This window comes from Pinus tabuliformis, chromosome 2_1 (assembly GCF_031772625.1).
Source record: "Pinus tabuliformis cultivar Carrire ecotype Pingquan chromosome 2_1, CPIR1, whole genome shotgun sequence".
In the NCBI taxonomy this organism is placed as follows: Eukaryota; Viridiplantae; Streptophyta; class Pinopsida; order Pinales; family Pinaceae; genus Pinus; species Pinus tabuliformis.
The window spans coordinates 989,931,695-989,952,925 of NC_142299.1; the positions used below are offsets into that span (position 1 = coordinate 989,931,695).

Sequence of the window (21,231 nt, forward strand, 5' to 3'; positions counted from 1 at the left end):
AACTGAAAGAAAACAAGCACGCAAGTGACACCGTTATTTTTGGACCAATGTCCCTGGAAAAACCCAATACGGGAAAACCGGTGCAGCGATTCAGAGGGTTTTCTTGTCATGCAGTTTTCAGAATACAACTAGAGTGCCAGAAATGGCTCATCCAACAGAGAATGCCCTCGGCAGTAGTACCTCTCCTCGGAGACAGACATTCTGGGTGAATAATCACCGGATGAACAATCCCACAACAACAACTGCAGCTCCCATTGCTCTGCGTCGCTCTGATAGGGATTGCATCACCCTACCCGGCTCACCAACTCCCAGTCTGTCCCAGAAATCCTCCCAACGCTGCCTCTTTGGCTCTGTGTGAGCTTTTCTAGCCTTTGCATCAGCCCCTAGACCCTTTGCGTCTCACACGCTGGCCTCTCCTGGCTCTACGCATCTCCTAGCTGCCTCTGCGTAGCACCCAGCTGCCTCTGCATCAAACTCTCCCGGATGTGCGTTGTCTCTCTGGTACCAACTCTGCCTCTCTGTTATGTATTCACTTCCCCTCGTTGTGTTGGAATTTCTAATTCTAACCCGTTAGAAACCCTCCATGTACTTCTGATTTATTTATGCCTACTTGTTCTGATTAATTAACAAGTTATTTACCATGTAAATACTGAAAATAAATACAAGTACATGCTCAACACATTACAGATCCTCAACTGAAGGAAACAAAACAAGCACACAAGTGACATCGTTGTTTTTTGACCAATGTCCTCAGAAAAACCCAATGCGGGAAAACCGGTGCAGCTATCTGAGGGTTTTAATTATTAAGCAATTTCAGAATACAATCTGGGTGCCAAAACTGGCTCACCCAATAGAGAATAATCTCGGCAGTAGTACCTCTTAGTTGGAGGCAGATGTTCTGGTTGAAACCCCAGATAAATACTCTGACAGCTCCCAACTCCAATCTGCCCCACGAAAAACCCTAGCGTCAGCCTCTAGGGACTGTGTCAGCCCTTTCTGGCCCAGCGTCTACCCTACGTCAGCCTCGGCAGGCACTGAGTCAGCCCTTAGAGCCTCTGCGTACCCACGCTAGCTCTTTGAGGCACTGCACAAGTCCTGGCTGCCTCTGCGTGCACCTCTGGCTGGCTCTGCATCCCTCTCTCTCGAATTCTGCGCTGATCCTCCTGGTACTATCTCTGCCTCTCTGCTTCTATATTCACTGCCCCTCAATTGCAATTCTGATCACTCTTTCGACTTCCTCAGTAAACCCTGCCCCAGAAAATTGAAATCTTGATCAACTCGGTGTGTTCTCCAAGTGACCCTCAAGCCTCCTTTTATACTTTTCTCATTGACAATTCAACGGTCAAGATTAAGTCCCTAATCAATGGCTAAAATTAATTCTGGCTTGATCCATGACTTTTGGACCATTCTAACATAGTTTTATATTAATACATATTAATATTTTATTTTCACTAAGTTTAGACTTAGCGACTCCATTAAAAATATTAATTATTTTAATATCTTTCAAACTGTTTAGAATCTGCCCAAACCATTTCAGGGTATTGGAGATCTCATGTGCCTTAGCCTCTCCACCAAGTTTCGAAGCTATAACACATCTGATGCTACCCCAAATCAACACTCCCTCTTAGCGAGGATTGTGCTCTAGTAATACTCCTAACTGAGCATCACCTTGATCATCCGGCATCGATCCTTATGCTGATGCTAGGCCTGTTGCCCAACATCCTCTAAAGCTGTTGCATCATGTACTGCTACCCATGGCCCTGCCACTGCCACTGTTGCATCTGTACAACAACTCCCTCTGCATCTGTGCTGCTACCCATGGCTCTGCCACTGCCACTGCTGCATCTGCACTGCAATCCCTCTCATCATGCTGCATCGTGTTGCCCATAGCACTGCCACTACTAACTGCTGCACTGCAACTTAGTTACTGAGAAGTAAGTAATTGATCTCCCAACTCTAACATCTCTGTCAAGCTAGAGACACCCTTGATGCTGAAACTCCCTCTGTCGCTGACAAGTGCTCCCTCTCTGACCTTTGCGCTGCAACAACAATTCTATGCATCTCACACTGCTACCTCATGCTATCCTAGGAATCCTACACTGTAGCTCCCTCTAACGCTCCATCTGCATCCGTCTATACTGACATCTGCCAGTACTATTACTCCTCTTCGGGGCTCCTATAGCAAGGTATAATCCAAGAGGCCGAGTACCTCGAGGATCCTGCCCCTCATCGCCTGTAGTCCATCTGACTACAGTTCGATGTCTCCCCACTTCCTCTTAAGTGGTGTGTGAGCACTCATGGCATAGTCATCATTTGTCTCCACTTCCTTCTCCGCCCTTATTGGTGCAGCCTTGGTCTCGGAAGCCTCTCACTTCCTCTTCTTCCTTGGACACTGGCTTGCATAGTGACCCAATTCCCCACAAAATAAGCATTTGACCTTGGAGAGGTCCTTCTTCTTTCGTTTCTCCTGCTTTCCCTCAGATGCTAGGGCAGCATCCTCCTCTTCCTCCTTCTTGATTCTGATCCCCTTGCCGCTGCTTCCCGCCTTGCTTAGCCTTCTGATCTCTTCTTGGCGAAGAGATGCCCACATTTCTTCCCAATCTGGAAGGGTCGCCCTGCCCAGTATGCTCTAGACAAACACCTCCCAGTCTTCAGAGTCTGCATTCAAGGTTGTTCTCACCATCAACTCTTGATCCGGCGTGGCCCCTATGGAAGTTAGCTAATCCCGGATCTCCTTCAATCGACAGAGGAAGATGTCGATTTGTTCCCCTTCTGCATCTGGTATGACCACAGCTAATTTTCAAGTAGAATCCTTCTTTGCACAGAAGTATGCTGGTACAATTTCTTTAGGGCTTCCCACATCTCATTTGGCATGTCCTTTTCAACAATATGTGGTACTACATGGTCCTTGACCCCGTCAAGGATGATGCTCTTGGCCCTCGCCATTGCCTCCTCATACTTGTTGTTCTCATCTGGGTCAACTGGGGTCACTATCGTCCTCAAAGGCGAAGTGCTTGACACGATTCTTGTCTAGAACAGAAAAGATTTTGGCCTTCCAGACTATGAATTTTGAGGCTCTGTCTAGTCTATCCTAGTCTCTTACCCTGTTCACTGCCATCTCACTGCTCCTCTACTTCCCTTTTGGAAGTTCTCGGTGTGACTCCCTCTGAGCCTCGATTTCCCTCCTGGAAACCCCTCTGCCAATGTCGAGATGCCCCCACTTCGATCCTTAGTGCAGCTACACCACTGATCCGGATTTCTTGGCTAGAAATCCTCAGCTGCAACTCCCTCCTCCTTGGTCCTGCCCTATTAGGTATTGTTCTAACTATAGTACCCCACCAGCTTTCACTCTGCAACTTACCCACAGCCTCCTAAGCCCCAACAAACTGAAGGTTAGTGCTTTTAGGCTCTGCGCAATCCCGGCACCAACAAAATCTGCACCTCCTGGCCACGAGTGTCAATCCTTCCTGACTGAGAAAGATGATTGGGCACTACGTAGGTCGAGTCTGCTCCCCTCTGCCACTGCATTGATCCTCTTCCCGACTCAAACTTGATGAAGCAAGCATTGCGTCACCCCTTCCTTGCTACTTCTCTGCTAGGAGCAGCTTTTGTCACTCAGGACAGTTGTTTTCTACTGTTGCTACTCTACTCGGCTGATGTCCTCAGTTCTCCTGTGATCTGCAACCATGCTCTAATACCATGTTGGAATTTCTATGTCTAACCCATTAGAAACCCTTCATGTACTTTCTGATTTATTTCTGCCTACTTGTTCTGATTAATTAACAAGTTGTTTACCATGTAAATACTAAAAATAAATACAAGCACATGCTCAACACATTACAGATCATCAACTGAAGGAAACAAAACAAGCACACAAGTGACACCGTTGCTTTTGGACCGTTGTCCCCGGAAAAACCCAATGCGGGAAAACCGGTGTAGCTATCTAAGGGTTTTAATTATTAAGCAATTCAGAATAAAATCTGGGTGCCAAAACCAGCTCACCCAACAGAGAATAATCTTGGCAGTAGTACCTCTCAGTCGGAGACAGATGTTCTGGTTGAAACCCCGGAAAAACACTTCGACAGCTCCTAGCTCCAATCTGCCCCAGGAAAAACCACAGTGTCAGCCTCTAGGGACTACGTCAGCACTTTCTGGCCCAGCATTTGCCCAGCGTCACCCTAGCTCGCCCTATGTCAGCCCTTAGAGCCTATGCATCACCCACGGCCTATGCATCACCCACGCTGACTCTCCGAGGCACTACGCAGCTCCCGGCTGCCTCTACGTGAGCCCTGGCTGGCTCTACGTGAACCTCTGTCTGACTCTGCATCCCTCTCTCTCGGATTTTGCACTGATACTCTTGGTACTATCTCTGCCTCTCTGCTTCTGTATTCACTGCCGCTTAGTTGCAACTCTAATCACTCTTTCGACTTCCTCAACAACCCTGCCCCAGAAAATCGAAATCCTGATCAACTCCATGTGTTCTCCAAATGACCCTCAAGCCTCCTTTTATACTTTTCTCTTTGACAATTCAACGACCGAGATTAACTCCCTAATCAACGGCTAAGATTAATTCTGGCTTGATCCATGACTTTTGGACCATTCTAACACAGTGTTATATTAATACACATTAATATTTTATTTTCCCTAAGTTTAAACTTAGGGACTCCATTAAAAATATTAATAATTTTAATATCTCTCAAACTGTTTAGAATCTGCCCAAACCATTTCTGGGTATTGGAGATCTCATGTGACTTAGCCTCTCCACCAAGTTTCGAGGCTAGAGCACATCCGATGCTACCCCAAATCAACACGTTGTTGATCACAGGTTCTATCTCTCTTAGCAAACCCTGCTCTAGAGAATAGAATGACTAATAACTCTGGTGTATCCTCCAACTGACCCTCAAGCCTCCCCTTATACTTTTCTCGTTGGTCCATCAACAACCGAGATTAAATCTCTAATCAACAGCTAAGATTAGATTTGGCTTGATCCATGACTTTTGGAACCTTCTAACCCAGTTTTATATTAATACCCATTAATATTTTATTTTTCCTAAGTTTAGACTTAGGAACTCCATTAAAATAATTACTCCATTAAAATATTAATTATTTTAATATCTCCCAAACTGGTTAGAATCTGCCCAAACCATTTCTGAGTCTTGGAGATCTCATGTGCTTTAGCCTCTCCACCAATTTTCATGGCTAAAGCACATGTGATGCTACCCCAAATCAACACTCCCTCTTAGCGAGGACTGTGCTCTAGTAATACTCCACACTGAGTATCACCCTGATTATCCAGCTTCGGTCTCTATGCTGATGGTAGGCCTTCCTGCCCAAAATCCTCTGCATTGTTACATCCTGTACTATTGCCCGTGGCCCTGCCACTACCACTGTTGCATCTGTATGGCAACGCCCTCTGCATCGTGTTGCTGTTGGTCCATACTCCCAACACTGCATCCCCCTCTCATCATGTTGCATCATGCTACCCATAGCACTGCCACTACTAACTATTGCACTGCAACTCAGTTACCGATAAGTAGGTAACTGATCCACCCAATTCTGAGATCCTTGTCAGGCTAGAGACACTCCTGATGCTGAACCTCCCTCTGCTGCTAACAAGTGCTCCCTCTACTGACCTCTGCACTGCTGAAACCAGTGTTCCACGGGGACGCGTCCCCCAGGGTGGGGTGCGCGCACCCCTCGCACCCCACGCACCCGGGACGGGGAGACTCTCGAGGGTGCGTTTCCCCACGTCCCCCTTTTGGGGAGACTCGGGGAGACGCAAGGGGGTGCGTTTTCCCAGTGTGGGAGACTCAACTCCCCGAAAGGGGTACTTCTGGGCGTCCCCCCCAAAAATGGGGTTCTTCTAGGCGTCCCCCCCCCCCCCCCCCCCCCCCCGAAAATGGGGTTATCTGGGCATCCCCCCTTCATTTTTGTCTAATTACCCTTTATAAAAATAAAATAAAAAATAAAAGAAAAAATGAAAATTAATTTATTAAAAGAAAAAGGCAAAAAAAAAAAAACTAAACTAACAATTACAAAAAAAGATTACATGAAAAGTTAGGTTTAACTCTACTTTTCATTCTGTCGCCATTCATTATGCTTTTACCTCTGTTACAATAGTGCATTTTTTCTTCCATCGTTTCAGTGTGAATTTGCTCCCACTGCACCCACGAGAGCCTCAGAGCTTCAGCTCACGCCTTATCCTCCCTCTTCTCCACGCAGCGGCTTGCTGTTAGTAGTTACGTTGCAGTGGTTACTGGTTACCTTGCTGCTCCACGCAGCCGGCAGCATTGCTGCTCCACGGTTCCACCAGCCCTCCACGCAGCAGGCAGCTGAAACAGCCATTTGTTATGTTCTATTTGCTGTGCTGGTAATTTTTGTTTTGCAATCTACTATGCCAGTCTCTTAACATTTTATCTACCTTCTAAATTTTAATCCGATTCATCTTAATAATAATGCCATGCATTATTATTATTACACTGTTTTCGGATTTCCCTGTGTTGTTTGTCTCTTTAAAACATGGGTTCAATGAATGATGAATGATGAATGATGAATTCAGAATTTTTCAATTTTCAATTTAATTTTTAAATCAATGATTCAATGTAAATTATAGAATGATGATTGATGAATGATGAATGATGAATGATATGGATCAATGTACATTGTATTTGAATATTTCATTATTGAATTTTATTATTGAATCTTGATGAATTAGAATTTAGAACATTATAATGAGTATGTCATATGAATGATGTATGTATCAAAATGAATGATGAGGACGGACCAAGATTCAATTACAATATGTCATTATTTGATTCAATTATGAATTTAAATTTTATGTATGGATCAAATTTGAAATTTCAATGTATTGGTATTACTATTACTAATTAGTCTATTTAATATGCTTTCATTATTGAACAATGAATATGAACATGAAAATTTCAAAATTATATACATATATATAATTAAAAATTATATTATATATACCTCGATGTCCCCCCGTCTCGCGTAAATTTCCCTAAAATTTGAGGGTACTCCCACACGTCCCCTTTGTGCGTCTCCCCGCACCCGCGTCTCCCCATCCCAGAGACTTGGTGGAACATTGGCTGAAACAACTCCTTGCATCTCGCACCATTGCACACCTCTTTGTGCCACCCTGCACTGGTGCAACACTCCCATGCCTCTCGCACTGTTGCAGCTTGCTAGCCTCGCGCTGCCCGGGGACTCTTGAACTGTAGCACTCTCTGCCGCTTCATCCGCATCCGTCTTTGCCCACATCCGCCAGTCCTACTACTCCTCTTCAGGGCTCTCGTAGCAGGGTATAATCCAAGAGGTTGGGTGCCTAAAGAATCCTGCCCCTCATCGCCTGTAATTCGTCTGACTACAGCTCGATGTCTCCCCACTCCTTCTCAAGTGGTAATGAACACTCATGGCACAATCGTCATCCTCCTCAACTTCTTTCTCTGCCCTTGCTGGCGCTGCCTTGGTCTCAGAAGCCTCTCCCTTACTCTTCTTCCTAGGACACTGGTTCGCAAAATGACCCAGTTCCCCACAATGGAAGCATTTGACCTTGGAGAGGTCCTTCTTCTTCCTCTTTTCCTGCTTTCTCGCAGATGCTAGAGCCGCATCCTCTTCTTCCTCCTTCTCGATTCTGACCCCTTTAACGCTACTCCCCGCCTTGGCCAGTCATCTGATCTCTTCTTGACGAAGAGTCGCCCACAGTTCTTCCCAATCTGGAAACTTCGACTTGCCCAATATGCTCTAGACAAATGCTTCCCAATCCTCGAAAACTGCGTGTAGTGCAGTCCTCACCAACATCTCCTCATCCGACGTGGCCCCTATCGAAGTCAGCTGGTCCCGGATCTCCTTCAATCGACTGACGAAGATATCTATCTGTTCTCCCTTCTGCATCTGGTATGACCGCAGCTGATTTTCAAGTAACATCTTCCTCTACAAGGAAGTATGCTGGTACAATTTCTTCAGGGCCTCCCACATCTCATTTGTCGTATCCTTTTCAATAATATGCGGCACCATATGATCCTTGACCACATCAAGGATGATGCACTTCGCCCTGGCCATTTCCTCTTCGTACTTCTCATTTTCAGCTGGGTCAACTGGGATCACTATTGTTTTCAAGGCAAAGTCCTTGATGCGATATCTGTCTAGAATGGACAAGATCCTGGCTTTCCAGACCACAAAGTTGGATGCTCCATCCATCCTATCCTGATCTCTTAGTCCATTCACAGACATCTCGCTGCTCTTCTTTCGACTCCTCCGAGTCTCTTTACTTCCCCCCTGGAAGTCCTCTGTTCGACTCTTGTTCAGTCTCTCAACTTCTTGTCTAGAAGTTCTCGATTCGACTCCCTCTAAGTCTCGATTTCCCTTCTGGAAATCCCTCTGCCAACGTCGAGTTGCCCCACTCTGATCGTCTGTGCAACTGCACCATTGATCCGGATTCCTTAGCTAGAAATCTGCCTAGGCAACAACTCCCTCCTCGTTAGTCTTGCCCTATTAGGTACTATTCTGGCCACAGTACCCCACCAACTTCGCTCCGCAAATTACGCACAGCCTCCTATGCCCCAGCAACTGAAGGACTGAGCCTCTAGGCACTGCGCAATCCTGGCATCGGCAAAATATGCACCTCCTGGCCACAACGTCGATCCTTCCTGACTGAGAAAGATGGTCGGGCACTGCATAGGTCAAATCTGCTCCTCTTTGCCTTTGTGCTGATCCTCCTCCTAGCTCAAGCTGATGACGCAGGCCCTCTGCGTCATCCCTTCCTTGTTGCTTTCTGCTAGGAACAACTTCTGTCACTCGGGACAGTTGTTTCTGTTGCTACTGCTCTACTAGCTGATACCTTCAGTTATCCTGTGATCTGCAAACACACTCTAATACCATGTTGGAATTTCTATGTTTAACCCGTTAGAAATTCTTCCTGTACTATTTGGTTTATTTCTTCCTACTTGTTCAATTACTTAACAAATTATTTACCATGTCAATACTGAAAATAAACACAAGTAAAATATCAACATCTACAGATCATCAACTGAAAGAAAACAAGCACACAAGTGACACCGTTATTTTTGGACCAATGTCCCCGGAAAAACCCAATGTGGATAAACCGGTGCAACTATTCAGAGGGTTTTATTATTACGCAGTTTTTAGAATACAACTAGGGTGCCAAAAATGGCTCACCTAATAGAGAATGCCCTCAGTAGTAGTACCTCTCCTCGGAGACAGATATTTCGGTTGAATAATCACCGAATGAACAATCCCACAGCAACAATTGTAGCTCCCACTACTCTGCGTCACACTGATAGGGACTGCATCACCCTACCCGGCTCACCAGCTCCCATTCTGTCCCACGAAATCCTCCCAGCGCTGCCTCTTTGGCTCTGCGTCAGCTTCTGGAGCTTCTGCATCAGCCCCAAGACCCTTTGCATCTCACACGCTAGCCTCTCTTGGTTTTACGCAGCTCCTAGCTGCCTCTGTGTAGCACCCAACTGCCTCTGCGTCAACCTCTCCCGGATCTGCACTCTCTCTAGTACCAACTCTGCCACTTTGCTATGTATTCACTGCCCCTCGCTGTTGATCACTGATTCTATCTCTCTTAGTAAACCCCGCTCTAAAGAATAGAATGACAGATCGCTCTGGTGTATCCTCCAACTGACCCTCAAGTCTCCTCTTATACTTTCATAATTGGTCCATCAACGGCCGAGATTAAATCTCTAATGAGTCTAATCAATGGCTAAGATTAGATTTGGCTTGATCCATGACTTTTGGAACCTTCTAACCCAGTTTTATATTAATACCCATTAATATTTTATTTTTCCTAAGTTTAGACTTAGGAACTCCATTAAAATATTAATTATTTTAATATCTCCCAAACCAGCCAAAATCTGCCCAAACAATTTCTGGGTCTTGGAAATCTCATGTGCTTTAGCCTCTCCACCAATTTTCAAGGCTAGAGCACATTCGATGCTATCCCAAATCAACAATTTTCACCTCCAGGGTGTGTTGTTATGCCACCTAGGACACCTCTGTGTTCCTTCAAGCAAGCATGCCAAGATTATTTGGGAGGTGCACTACAGTCAGGTCGCTAGACATTTTAGAGTAGAGAAAACAATGGCAGTGCTGCAAAAGTATTTTCATTGGCCGAACATTCAGCAGGATGTTGAGAAGTACATTAGATCCTGCACTGCCTACGCCATTGCCAAACCAACCATCAAGAAACAAGGCCTATATACTCCTCTACCTACTCCTAGTCGGCCTTGGGAATCCCTCTCCATAGATTACATGTCAGGCCTTCCTAGCAGAGCCCTAGTTCATGACAATTATACGCATGACCTAGATCTAGGACGCAGTCATGTTAGGAAGAAAAGATGCCCTAACCCTCTACGCTATCAAGGAAGACAACCCTTTAATATGTTGTCCCAAGGGTGACTCTAACTGCAGTAAGGAAGACAGGCCAGCGAGGGTTTGAAGGGACGTTTGGAGGCCAACTTTAGGTGACCGAGTGCTAGAAGGAGGGCCGAAGTACCTTGCTGGAGGGCCGCAATAATTAGGGACTATTCTAGGCTAGAAAACGCAGTGATATCCTCCTGAAATAGGCCAAGGTGCAGAGAAGTGCGGATCTGATATTTGGTGACTGTCTTAAGGCTGAGACAGATCCGAGAGGTTGTTTCTAGGGCCGAGAGGGCAGGCTGCTAGGCTGAGAAGAGGAGGAGCAAAACACTGGTAATTGGGTAACTGTTTGGGCACATTTTGGAGGAGGTCGAAAGCTACAACAAGCTACTGTTAGGCCACAGGCCAAGAAAAAGCAGTTGGAGGTATTCTAGGGCTGCATTGAGGTGGACAGAACCTTAAGAGGACAACGTGGCATGGGAGGAGCCTCTCCAAGGTAGGCCGCAGCCCTTGAGGGCTAGTCTTGCTAACTGTGTGTTGGGTTAAGGGCAGTTGTACATGCCCTAACCAGAATTGCAGGTGTAGTAGTGCAAACAGTGGTGACAGCAGTGTTTTTGTGGAGGACTGTTGGGTCAAAGTGTTGACCAGAATTGGATCATGAAATAGCAGCCTGTACATGCCCTAGCCAGTAGCTAAGGCAGTGTGGCAGCATGACAGAAGTAGTGTCCATCATTATGCGGGAGGTGTTCTGATGCAACAAGTTTAGATACAGCCTATGGATGCAGCTACATATCTAGATGCAGCAGTTGGATGCAACACGATGTTAGAGACAGCGGTGTAGTGCAGCATAATGATGAGCGCAGCCCGGTGATGGGAGCTTGTGATGAAGAGCAGCTTAATGACAGCGGTGCAACATGATGATACTTTGCAGTATACATTGAGCACAGTGATGGGTACAGTCATGACTAATGGAGCATGATGAAATGCAACATAGTGATGATGGGTGCAGCATGGTGCAACACAGTGAGGTGCAACATGATGATAAGGTGCAACACAATGATAGGTGCAGCATGGTGATGAGGTCTCCGTGGAGAATCAGTTGAAGCAGCATGTCTTCAACTGAGTTCAGCTACCTCATGTATCATCTGCTTGGAGATGATCTATGCTCTTATTTAGATAAGTCAAAGTGTTGACTTCTGTTGTTGAAGAACATATAATAAGAATTGATCAAGGGTTTCCCCACATTGGGGTTTGTCCCTGGCTAGCGCCACATCTTGTGTCCTCTTGTCTTGGCTTGTCTTCTGCAATTTATGTTTATGTTCTCTCTGCAATTTACTATTATGTTGATATGATTGCTAACCTGGAAAAGTTATTGAGCTAACTGTGAAAATTGAAATAAATTGCTCTAAGCATAGAACATACCTAAAATTAACATGGTATCGGAGCTGAGGTGAAGACAAAGCCCAAGCAAGAGTGAAAGAGCAATCACCGAAGACAGTTGGGAAAGGACAAAAGGCTCAATGGATTCTTCATCCCTTTTCAAATTCACCAAGGGTGAAGTCGTAGCAGAGAATATTATCAAAATGGCGCAACGGAAGCTTCTAATGGCCTACCTAAAGATCACTTCAATGGGAAGTCCAGATCTAAGGGTGGAAGGAAAGGCAGATGCCTTGTTTGTAATAAGTTCGGCCATTATGAGAAGGAGTGTCTGAATGGTAGGGACACATCACTTGATGATGATAAAAATCATTCCAAGGACATCTTCAATGATCGAAGGAATGACAGGTAATGCAGGTCATCAAGGAAATAGCCGACTCTTCAAAGAAAGTAAGGAACCCCAAGTATGAAGAATCAAATGTTGTTTCTGATAAGATAAAGAAGCATTATCTTATATTGGCCCTCTCCTCCAGATTCTTTGGGAATCTGGCTTATTAATGGTAGTGCTTCAAGGCACTTCATCAAATAGAAGGGTGTTCTCTCTAAATTGACAGAGATGGAAACAATCATGGAATTATACTTGGAGTCAATGCCACCTATCCCGGAAAGGGTGTAGGAAATGTTACCCCTCAATTGAATGAGGGTAACTCGATTCATTTACAAGAATCTCTTTTATGTACTTGATTGCAAGAAGAACCTGGTGTCCATTTCAACAATGGAAGTCAAAGGTTTCAAGGTGGCATTCATCAATGGAAAGGTACATGTTTGAAAATAGAATTTTCAAAGATGCTTTTATTCAGGGTTGGCAATTTGTATCAAGTTGCAGGAAGTCCATTGGGGACCATGTCAGTTGACACATCTCATCTATAGCACCGAAGGTATGCTTATTATGGGGCCCTACCCGATGTGAGTCAGATGGTGACAGGGATGCCTAAATTCAAGAAGAGCATGAAGGTACATGTCTGAGATGTACCAAAGGAAAATCTTACAAGGGGACCATTCCCTTCATATAGCAAGTCCACAGGTTTGGAACAACCCGAGGGGTTTGAGATTCATGATCGGGAATCTCATGTATGCAGGTGGAAGAAAGCCCTCTATGGCTTGAAGCAAAACACCCCAGGCTTGATATGAGAGGATTGATAGCTGTCTGATGAAGTTGAGATTCACTAGGAGTGAAGCCGATCCAAACCTTTGCTTGAAGGTTGAGGATGATAGTCCTCTCATACTGGCACCTTCGAAGGACAACTCTTTCTGATAGGTGTAGACCCTCTCATTTGCAAAAGTAAGAGGGAGTTGGATTCCGAATTTGGAATGGTGAACTGCAAGCCCATGACTACCTCAATGGAGCTTAACTTTCAAAAGTTATGTGGTAGGGATGTCGAACCTGATTTGGGAAATGCCTCTGAGTTTCATAAACTCATTCTAGCATTGATGTTCTTGGTGAACTCCTGTCCGGATATATGTTTTGCAGTTAGCATGTTGAGCTCTTATATGGTTGAGCCTCACTGGATCGGTGCCAAGAATCTTCTGAGATATCTTTAGGGCACAATCTCTTATGGATTGGGATACACTGCCGGAAATGTAAAGTTGTGTGATTATGTGAATGTTGACTGGGCAGGCAGTGTGAAGGATTGCAAGAGCACTTTTGAGTGTTGGTTCTCTTTGGGTTCTACTACGATATCCTGGATGAGCTAGAAGCAGAAGTCGGTTGCCTTGAGCACCGCTGAGACCGAATACATAGCTACGAGTATGACCTCGTGTGAAGCTGCCTAGTTGTGGAAGCTCTTCAGTGAGTTGTTTGACACATGATGGATACCACGTGATCTTCTATGACAACCAGAGGGGGATTCGATTATTGAGGAATCTTGTGTGTTATGATCACTCCAAACATATAGATATCAGGTACCACTTTATCTGGGATATGGTACATTGATGAGCAAGATGGCTCCATCGCATTGGGACTGATGTGCAGGTCGCAGGCATTCTGTCAAAGCCCCGAGGAAAGGTCAAATTTGTGACTTTCCAAAATGACTTGGAGTCGTTGAGAGACCCTCTTATGAGGGTCTTGTATGATGCATGCATTGAACTCTGGGAGCTCTGGGGCGCTTGGGGTACTTCTTGGAGCAACAAGCGACCATAGGGCAACTCACCCTCCCCTAGTGGTGCGTTGTGTACAAGGTGAATGGTTCAGCCTTCCCCTATGATACCCCGTGGTGACTTATGGGCAGGACGAGTGGTTCTCCTGCCAAGGCATCCTACCGATGCAGTCTGGGACTCATGGGAAGTACCTCTCATTTGGCTAATGAGCAAGGAAATGAGGATAGGGACCATAGTAGTATCGATGGACGTATTGTGTATCTACCATACTCCCTGTGCTAGGATGATCGACATTGATCTGGGATCAATTGGAACTAACTTCGGGTCAGTAAGAGTGATATAGCTCACTCTCTCTTGGAATTGATCTAGGATCAGTATGAGTGGTTTGAGACACTCTCTTTTGATATTGATCTCAGATCAATTGGAACTGACTTCGGGTTAGTAAGAGTGATATAGCTCACTCTCTCTTGGAACTGATCTGGGATCAGTATGAGTGGTTTGAGACACTCTCTCTTGATATTGATCTGGGATCAATGAAACTGACTTTGGGTCAGTATGAGTGGTTTGAGACACTCTCTTTTGATATTGATTTGGGATCAATTGGAACTGACTTCGGGTCAGTAAGAGTGATATAACTCACTCTCTCTTAGTACTGATTTGGGATCAGTAAGAGTGGTATGACACACTCTCTTCATATGGGACTGACTTCGGGTCAGTAGAGAATGGTATGAGACATTCTCGATCAATTCTTCTTCTTCATGGTTCAGCAAAGCAGAGCAGTGCAGGGCACTGATGGCAGAGATAGTACAGTCTGGCAAATGGATCAGTGGATGGAGTTCTCCCTAGTTGAGAGGGAGTGTTGGAAACTGGGGCCAAACTCCATGTGGGTCATCTTATTTATGGCAGCTGATATTTTTCTTGGACTCCTCTCATCGAGAGGTGTAGGATTGATCTAAAGATCATCCGATTCCGATAAGTATTCATGAAGATATGAATTTATTTGTGTTATGGGACAATTCGTCAAGGTCGGCCAGCAAACAAATAACCCCCATGTGTGCTCAACGTTTTAGTATAAAAGGAGGGGACTTGATAGTCATTTGCACACACACTTCACTCTTGATTTCTCTCCACTTGTTTTGGGTTTTAGTGGAAGAAAAGTCTAAGAGGAAGAAGCCCTAAACGCAGGAGGAAAGGAGCCTAAGAATGAAGTCTAAAAGCAGTCCTAGCAGAGCCCTAGTTCATGACAGCTCTACGCATGACCTAAATCTAGGACGCAGTCATGTTAGGAAGAAGAGATGCCCTAACCCTCTACGTTATCAAGGAAGACAGCCCTCTAATACGTTGTCCCAAGGGTGACCCTAACCGCAGTAAGGAAGACAGGTCAGTGAGGGTTTGAAGGGACGTTTGGAGGCCAACTTCAGGTCTGATTTGCTGGAAGGAGGGCTAAAGTACCTTGCTGGAGGGCCGCAATAATTAGGGACTGTTATGGGCTAGAAAACGCAGGGATATCCTCCTAAAACAGGTCGAGGTGCAGAGAAGTGCGGATCTGATATTTGGTGACTGTCTTAAGGCTGAGACAGATCCGAGAGGTTGTTTCTAGGGTTGAGAGGGCAGGCTACTAGGCCGAGTAGAGGAGGAGCGAAACCCTGGTAATTGGGTGACTGTTTGGGCACATTTTGGAGGAGGCCGAAAGCTACAACAAGTTGCTACTAGGCCGCAGGCCATAGAAAAAGTAGTTGGAGGAATTCTAGGGCTGCGTTGAGGTGGAAAGAACCTTAAGAGGACAATGTGGCATGGGATGAGCCTCTCCAAGGTAGGCCGCAGCCCTTGAGGGCTAGTCTTGTTGACTGTGTGTTGATTTAAGGGAAGTTGTACATGCCCTAACCAGAATTGTAGGTGCAACAGTGCAAACAGTGGTGACAACAGTGTTTTTGTGGAGGACTATTGGGTCAAAGTGTTGACCAGAATTGGATCATGACATAGGAAGTGTGGAAACATGACAATAGTAGTGTCCATCATTATGCAGGAGGTGTTCTAAGAGATGCAACATTATGGTTGGATACTACAGCAGTTTATGCAACAAGTTTAGATATAGCCTATGGATGCAACTACATATCTAGATGCAGCACGGTGTTAGAGACAGCAGTGTAGTGCAACATAATGATGAGTGCAGCCCAGTGATGGGAGCTTGTGATGAAGAGCAGCTTAATGACAGTGGTGCAGCGTGATGATACTTTGCAGTATACATTGAGCACAGTGATGGGTACAGTCATGACTAATGAAGCATGATGAAATGCAGCATAGTGATGATGGGTGCAGCATGGTGCAGCACAGTGAGGTGCAACATGATGATAAGGTGCAGCATGGTGATGAAGTCACCATGGAGAATCAGTTGAAGCAACATGTCTTCAACTGAGTTCAGCTACCTCATGTATCATCTTCTTAGGGATGATCTATGCTCTTATTTAGATAAGTCAAAGTGTTGACTTCTATTGTAAATGTACTCTCTCTCTCTCTGTTGAACTATTGAAGAGCATATAAGAATAATTGATCAAGGGTTTCCCCACATTGGAGTTTGTCCCTGGCTAGCACCACATCTTGTGTCTTCTTGTCTAGGCTTGTCTTTCTACGATTTATGTTTATGTTCTATCTGCAATTTACTATTATGCTAATATGATTGCTAATCTGGAAAAGATATTGAGCTAACTGTGAAAATTGAAATAAATTGCTCTAAGCATAGAACATACCTAGACTTAACAACATGCAATGGGGACCATTGCTTCCTAAGGGGGGAGGACTGATCCAGGTGGATATTGGTGGCCACTCGCCTGTTCCACCTAGACCTCCAGTCAGTTTCCTCTGTTTCCTTGATTATAGCAGCATTTACTATTTTTAGCAGTTTCTCGGTTCCTGAACTTCCGGATTTGTTTTGACCCCCTAAACGGCTCTTTTTTGAGGTGCACAGCAAGCCCATAGCTTTCTACATGATCCGGTTATATACATGTTTATGAGGCTATCCTATTATTGTCCTCTTTAACTTCATTTCATTCTATCCTAGATTTAGCTTTCGCAATTTTCTAAGAGTTGCATTTGCAGTCCCACATTGTACTCGTACTGGTTGTATCCTTCAATCCCATTGACCTATTTATGGTCATCTATTGGACATTAATAAAATTACCTTATCTTATCTTATCTAATTTAGGGTTGCACCTCTTTTGGCTGTTCCAATGCTATTTTTTTATTTTAGTAGAATTAGAGATTTGTTGGGTTATAATGAACTATTGTTGGTTTGTTTACTCTTTACACAGAAGGATTGGTAGTTGGTTCCATTTGATTCTCTCTCTTTCTTGAGAATCTCAACAATTTCCCACTTTGACCATCATACTACAATTGCCATTCAAACATACAAGCAGAAAACCATAACAATTTCATAATTCTCTATAAATGGAGAAAAACTGCAAAATAAATGTGTGCAGTCATATGATAGTGTGTAAAAATGAGGCCTCCTTATCCCTATTTATATGGATAAAGTAGTCCTGTCAAGGTTGGCTTAATGATATACATGTAGACAACCCTATGTGGAATATATTGTGGGCCCACTAACAATGGACATGCATCATGTGAGCTGTTGTTGATAGGCTTACATCACACTTTGAGACTCATGTTGAACAACATTTCTCTCCAAAATATTTTTTCTTTTCTACGGTTTTATTCACTCATTTAGCACATTAAATATATGTAATTCCGACTATCCAGTAGCTCTTCTAATTAGTTTCTTAACCAATGTCACAAACTACCTCCTAATGGCATCAAAAACATGTCTGACACCGATTTTTTTTATGCATATTGCATATGATCATCTTCATATGAATGCCACCTATCCAACTCACTTCACAACATCAAATTTTTTATATCTTCAAATATTCCAAGTTTCCAACCCTTTCCAGAATAATGTGACTACTTAGGGTTAGAACATTGACTCACTCCATCTCTTTGTTTGAATCTCTAAAAAGGGATATGCAAATGATATGAATTGTAAGTTGATATATTTCCATTAAAGCAACTAATGACTATGAATACGTCGTTGTGATTGTAAGAAATGAGTCATCACTAAAGTACTTATCATTGTATAGATATCCTTTTCCTTTCCAAATTATGACCTAGTGAATTGACTTTTAATGACTAATCTATGGAGATCTTCTTGTATGATAATGATGTTTCTCAAATTCCTTTTATAGAAATGTCTTATTTGAGATTTCACCAAAACCTTTATAATTTTGTGAGAGTGTGTGCGACATTACAGAGGAAATATTAGTGTGCATGTTACCAATGCTTTATCTCCAACAATATTGCCATCCTTTCTTTGCTTGTTCCTCAATGTTATGACAAACTTACGAGCTTCCTCATATGTTGTGAATTGGATAGCTCCATGGGAAACCTGAAAATAAATTTCAGGAAAAGATAAGTTTCCTTTAACAGGAAAAAGATGATAAAAGAAAATAACAAGAAAAGAACTTGAAAACACTAAACAACATTAACCAAGATGCATCAATCATCAAACTTTTGTTTGTAGATGACAAGTCTAACCTATTTGTAAGAAAAACCAAGGGCCAAATATCATCGCAAATGATGTACAGGAGGAATTTCGACTTGTTCATAACGGAATCCTATTTCTAAATGTTGATTTTCATGGAAACATTTCAAAATATTTTTAATAGAGTTCCCTTGTATTAGTTCTTGTAGCTAGGAAACATGCTAATGTTGCAAAAAAGAACATGAGAGTCCAAAGCAAAAGAGAGATCACTGATTGATGTTGAACATGAGAGTGCAACGAAAAAAGATAGATCATTAATTGATATTGAATAAATAAATAAGTGTGCATATAAAGACCCTGAATAACATCGTGGTTTCCCTAACAACCAACTGATCTCCCTAAGAGTCTAAGACCTAATTAAACAGGTACCTAATACAATGCAACATACGTGCATATCTTATTTATGTATTGCTAACACCTAGACACTGATATATGGCCATGAAATGTCTACAAGTTTTTCTTGTACACAAGCTCAATATGATTATTCTGCACCAATTTTCTATCCAAAGTGATGAGGAACTTTCATGTTTTTTGTGCAAACATGACACACTAGATTCTTTGACATCTTGACGGCAATCTCATTGTCACAAAAAAGTTGTATTGATGCTATTGTTTCACCTACACATCCCCAAGTATCCACCTCAACCATGCTATGTGAAACATTGCTCCAAAAATAATCTAGGGTTGATTCTTGCCTGAGTTGCACAATATGGGGCAAAACGTACGCAATCTCAAAATGGAGATGCACTAGAAACATGCCCCCAAAAATTTGGAAATGGGGAAACATGATATATATATATATATATGAGAAAAAACATCGAAATGACTTTTCAGCCCTCCTGAGGCTTGGACTGAGGTCTGTCTCGGCCTTCATGCAGCTGGGACTGAGGTCATTCGGTCCCCATTCTAGGGCTTTGGCCCTTTTACAAGCCTGGTCAAAACCATTAAATACAAACAGGGTTCAGCTTTCACAAAAATTGTTTATTCTTAAACAAGGATGAGGGCTTTGTGATCTTCCTTTCAGTCACAAGAGTTAGGGCTTCAGACTTTCTTCAATAAGTGTCTAGTCTTTTGGCTGCTCTATAACCCAAGCTCTGATCCCATGTTGATTTTTTGAGATTTCCTAGACTGATAATTACTTCCAATCATTTCTTCATTAGTTTAACTTGTGTCACATTCATCATTAAGCAGTTATACATAGAAAATCTTCAACACTAAAACAATAATGGCAGTAGGATCATGAAGAGACAGCCAAACACAAGAGACAAAATTTGTCCTGGGAAAACCCTAAACCAGGAGAAAATCCCAACAACCTTTTCTTAGAGAATTTGTCCATTTCAACAAGAGATACAATCTGATTTCCCAATCAAAAACAAAGTCAAACTGATATTTCAGGAGGCTGAATTTGTCTCTGTTTGACCAAGTTTGACCTGGGTTTGGTACTAGTCAGTTTGACTTTGTTTTTAACTGGGAAATTAGATTGTATCTCTTGTTGAAATGGAAAAATTCTTTAAGAAAAGGTTCTTGGGTTTTTCCATGCAAATTTTGTGTCTCTTGACTGTCATTATTGTTTTACTGTTGAAGATTTTCTATGTATAATCCCTTAATAATGAATGTGACACAAATTAAACTAATGAAGAAATCATTGGAATTAATTATCAGTCTAGGAAATCTGAACAAATCAACATGGGATCAGAGCTTGGGTTATAAAGCAGCCAAAAGACTAGACACTTATTGAAGAAAGACTGAAGCCCTAATTCTGTTATGACAGAGGATGACCACAAAGCTCTCATCCTTGTATAAGAATAAACATTTTTTGTGAAAACCGAACCCTGTTTGTATTTAATGGTTTTGACCAGGCTTGAAGAAGGGCCAAAGCCCTACAATGGGGACTGAATGACCTCAGTCCCAGTTGCATGAATGCCGAGACAGACCTCAGTCCAAGCCTCAGGAGGGCCGAAAAGCCTCAGAACTAGGTCGCAGCCTGTCTGAGGTAGACGGTAGACCATAGGAAAAATAAGAGGCTGAGAGACCTCGGGGAGTATTTAAAAGAGGCCAAGGAGACTTAGGATTAGGCCACAAAATCCAAAACGAGCCTTAGTCTGAGCATCAAAGGCCGAGGAACCTCAGAAAGTGGCAAAAAGAATTCTGAAATATCTTCGTCAATGGACAAGACAGTAATTTGTCTTCTGTGCATGAGGTTTATTAAAAATTTGTTTGCAAAAGATGATTAGTAACCCTTTGATTGTGGAAGGCACTGCACATGTAGGTCATGGAAAGGAGCTCATATCAATTGAAGATTGCAGACTTGTTCTGGCTACAAGGACAAATAAAAGTTGCACTAACAAGCTCCATATGTAGGAGGGTAATGAATTGGTCATAGTAAAAAAGACAAGGATTTGAGGACTGTTTAAGGATTTTGGCAACCAAGCTAGGCCTAAGTTTGACAGAAAAGAAATGGGCCAGAGGGAGCTGAGAAGAAAAACTTGTTACCTTGACGATACAAAACAGTGATGCCTCAGAAATGATGTTGCAAGGAGAAGCTGGGAGTTATTAAATTTAGAGCAGACCTTTTGAGGTCCCTTGTTGAGGCAGAATGCACTTTGGATAAACTTGTTTCAAGTGTCATGAACTGTTTGGGCATTTGGATGATTTGAATTTAAAGGCAAAGATGTTTTTGATGACATAATACTCATCTA

General features: G+C 43.3%; 1 protein-coding gene across 2 annotated transcripts in view; it reads right to left on the reverse strand.

Moving 5' to 3' along the window:
• The window catches only part of FOLT1 (folate transporter 1), a 339,568-nt gene that overhangs the window by 34,966 nt on the left and 283,371 nt on the right, over nt 1-21,231 (reverse strand). For both annotated transcript variants that reach the window (XM_089403631.1, XM_089403630.1), the window contains one exon: nt 18,266-18,376. In XM_089403631.1, the coding sequence (XP_089259757.1) occupies nt 18,266-18,376 (111 nt within the window). The remainder of the gene's footprint in view (nt 1-18,265; nt 18,377-21,231) is intronic.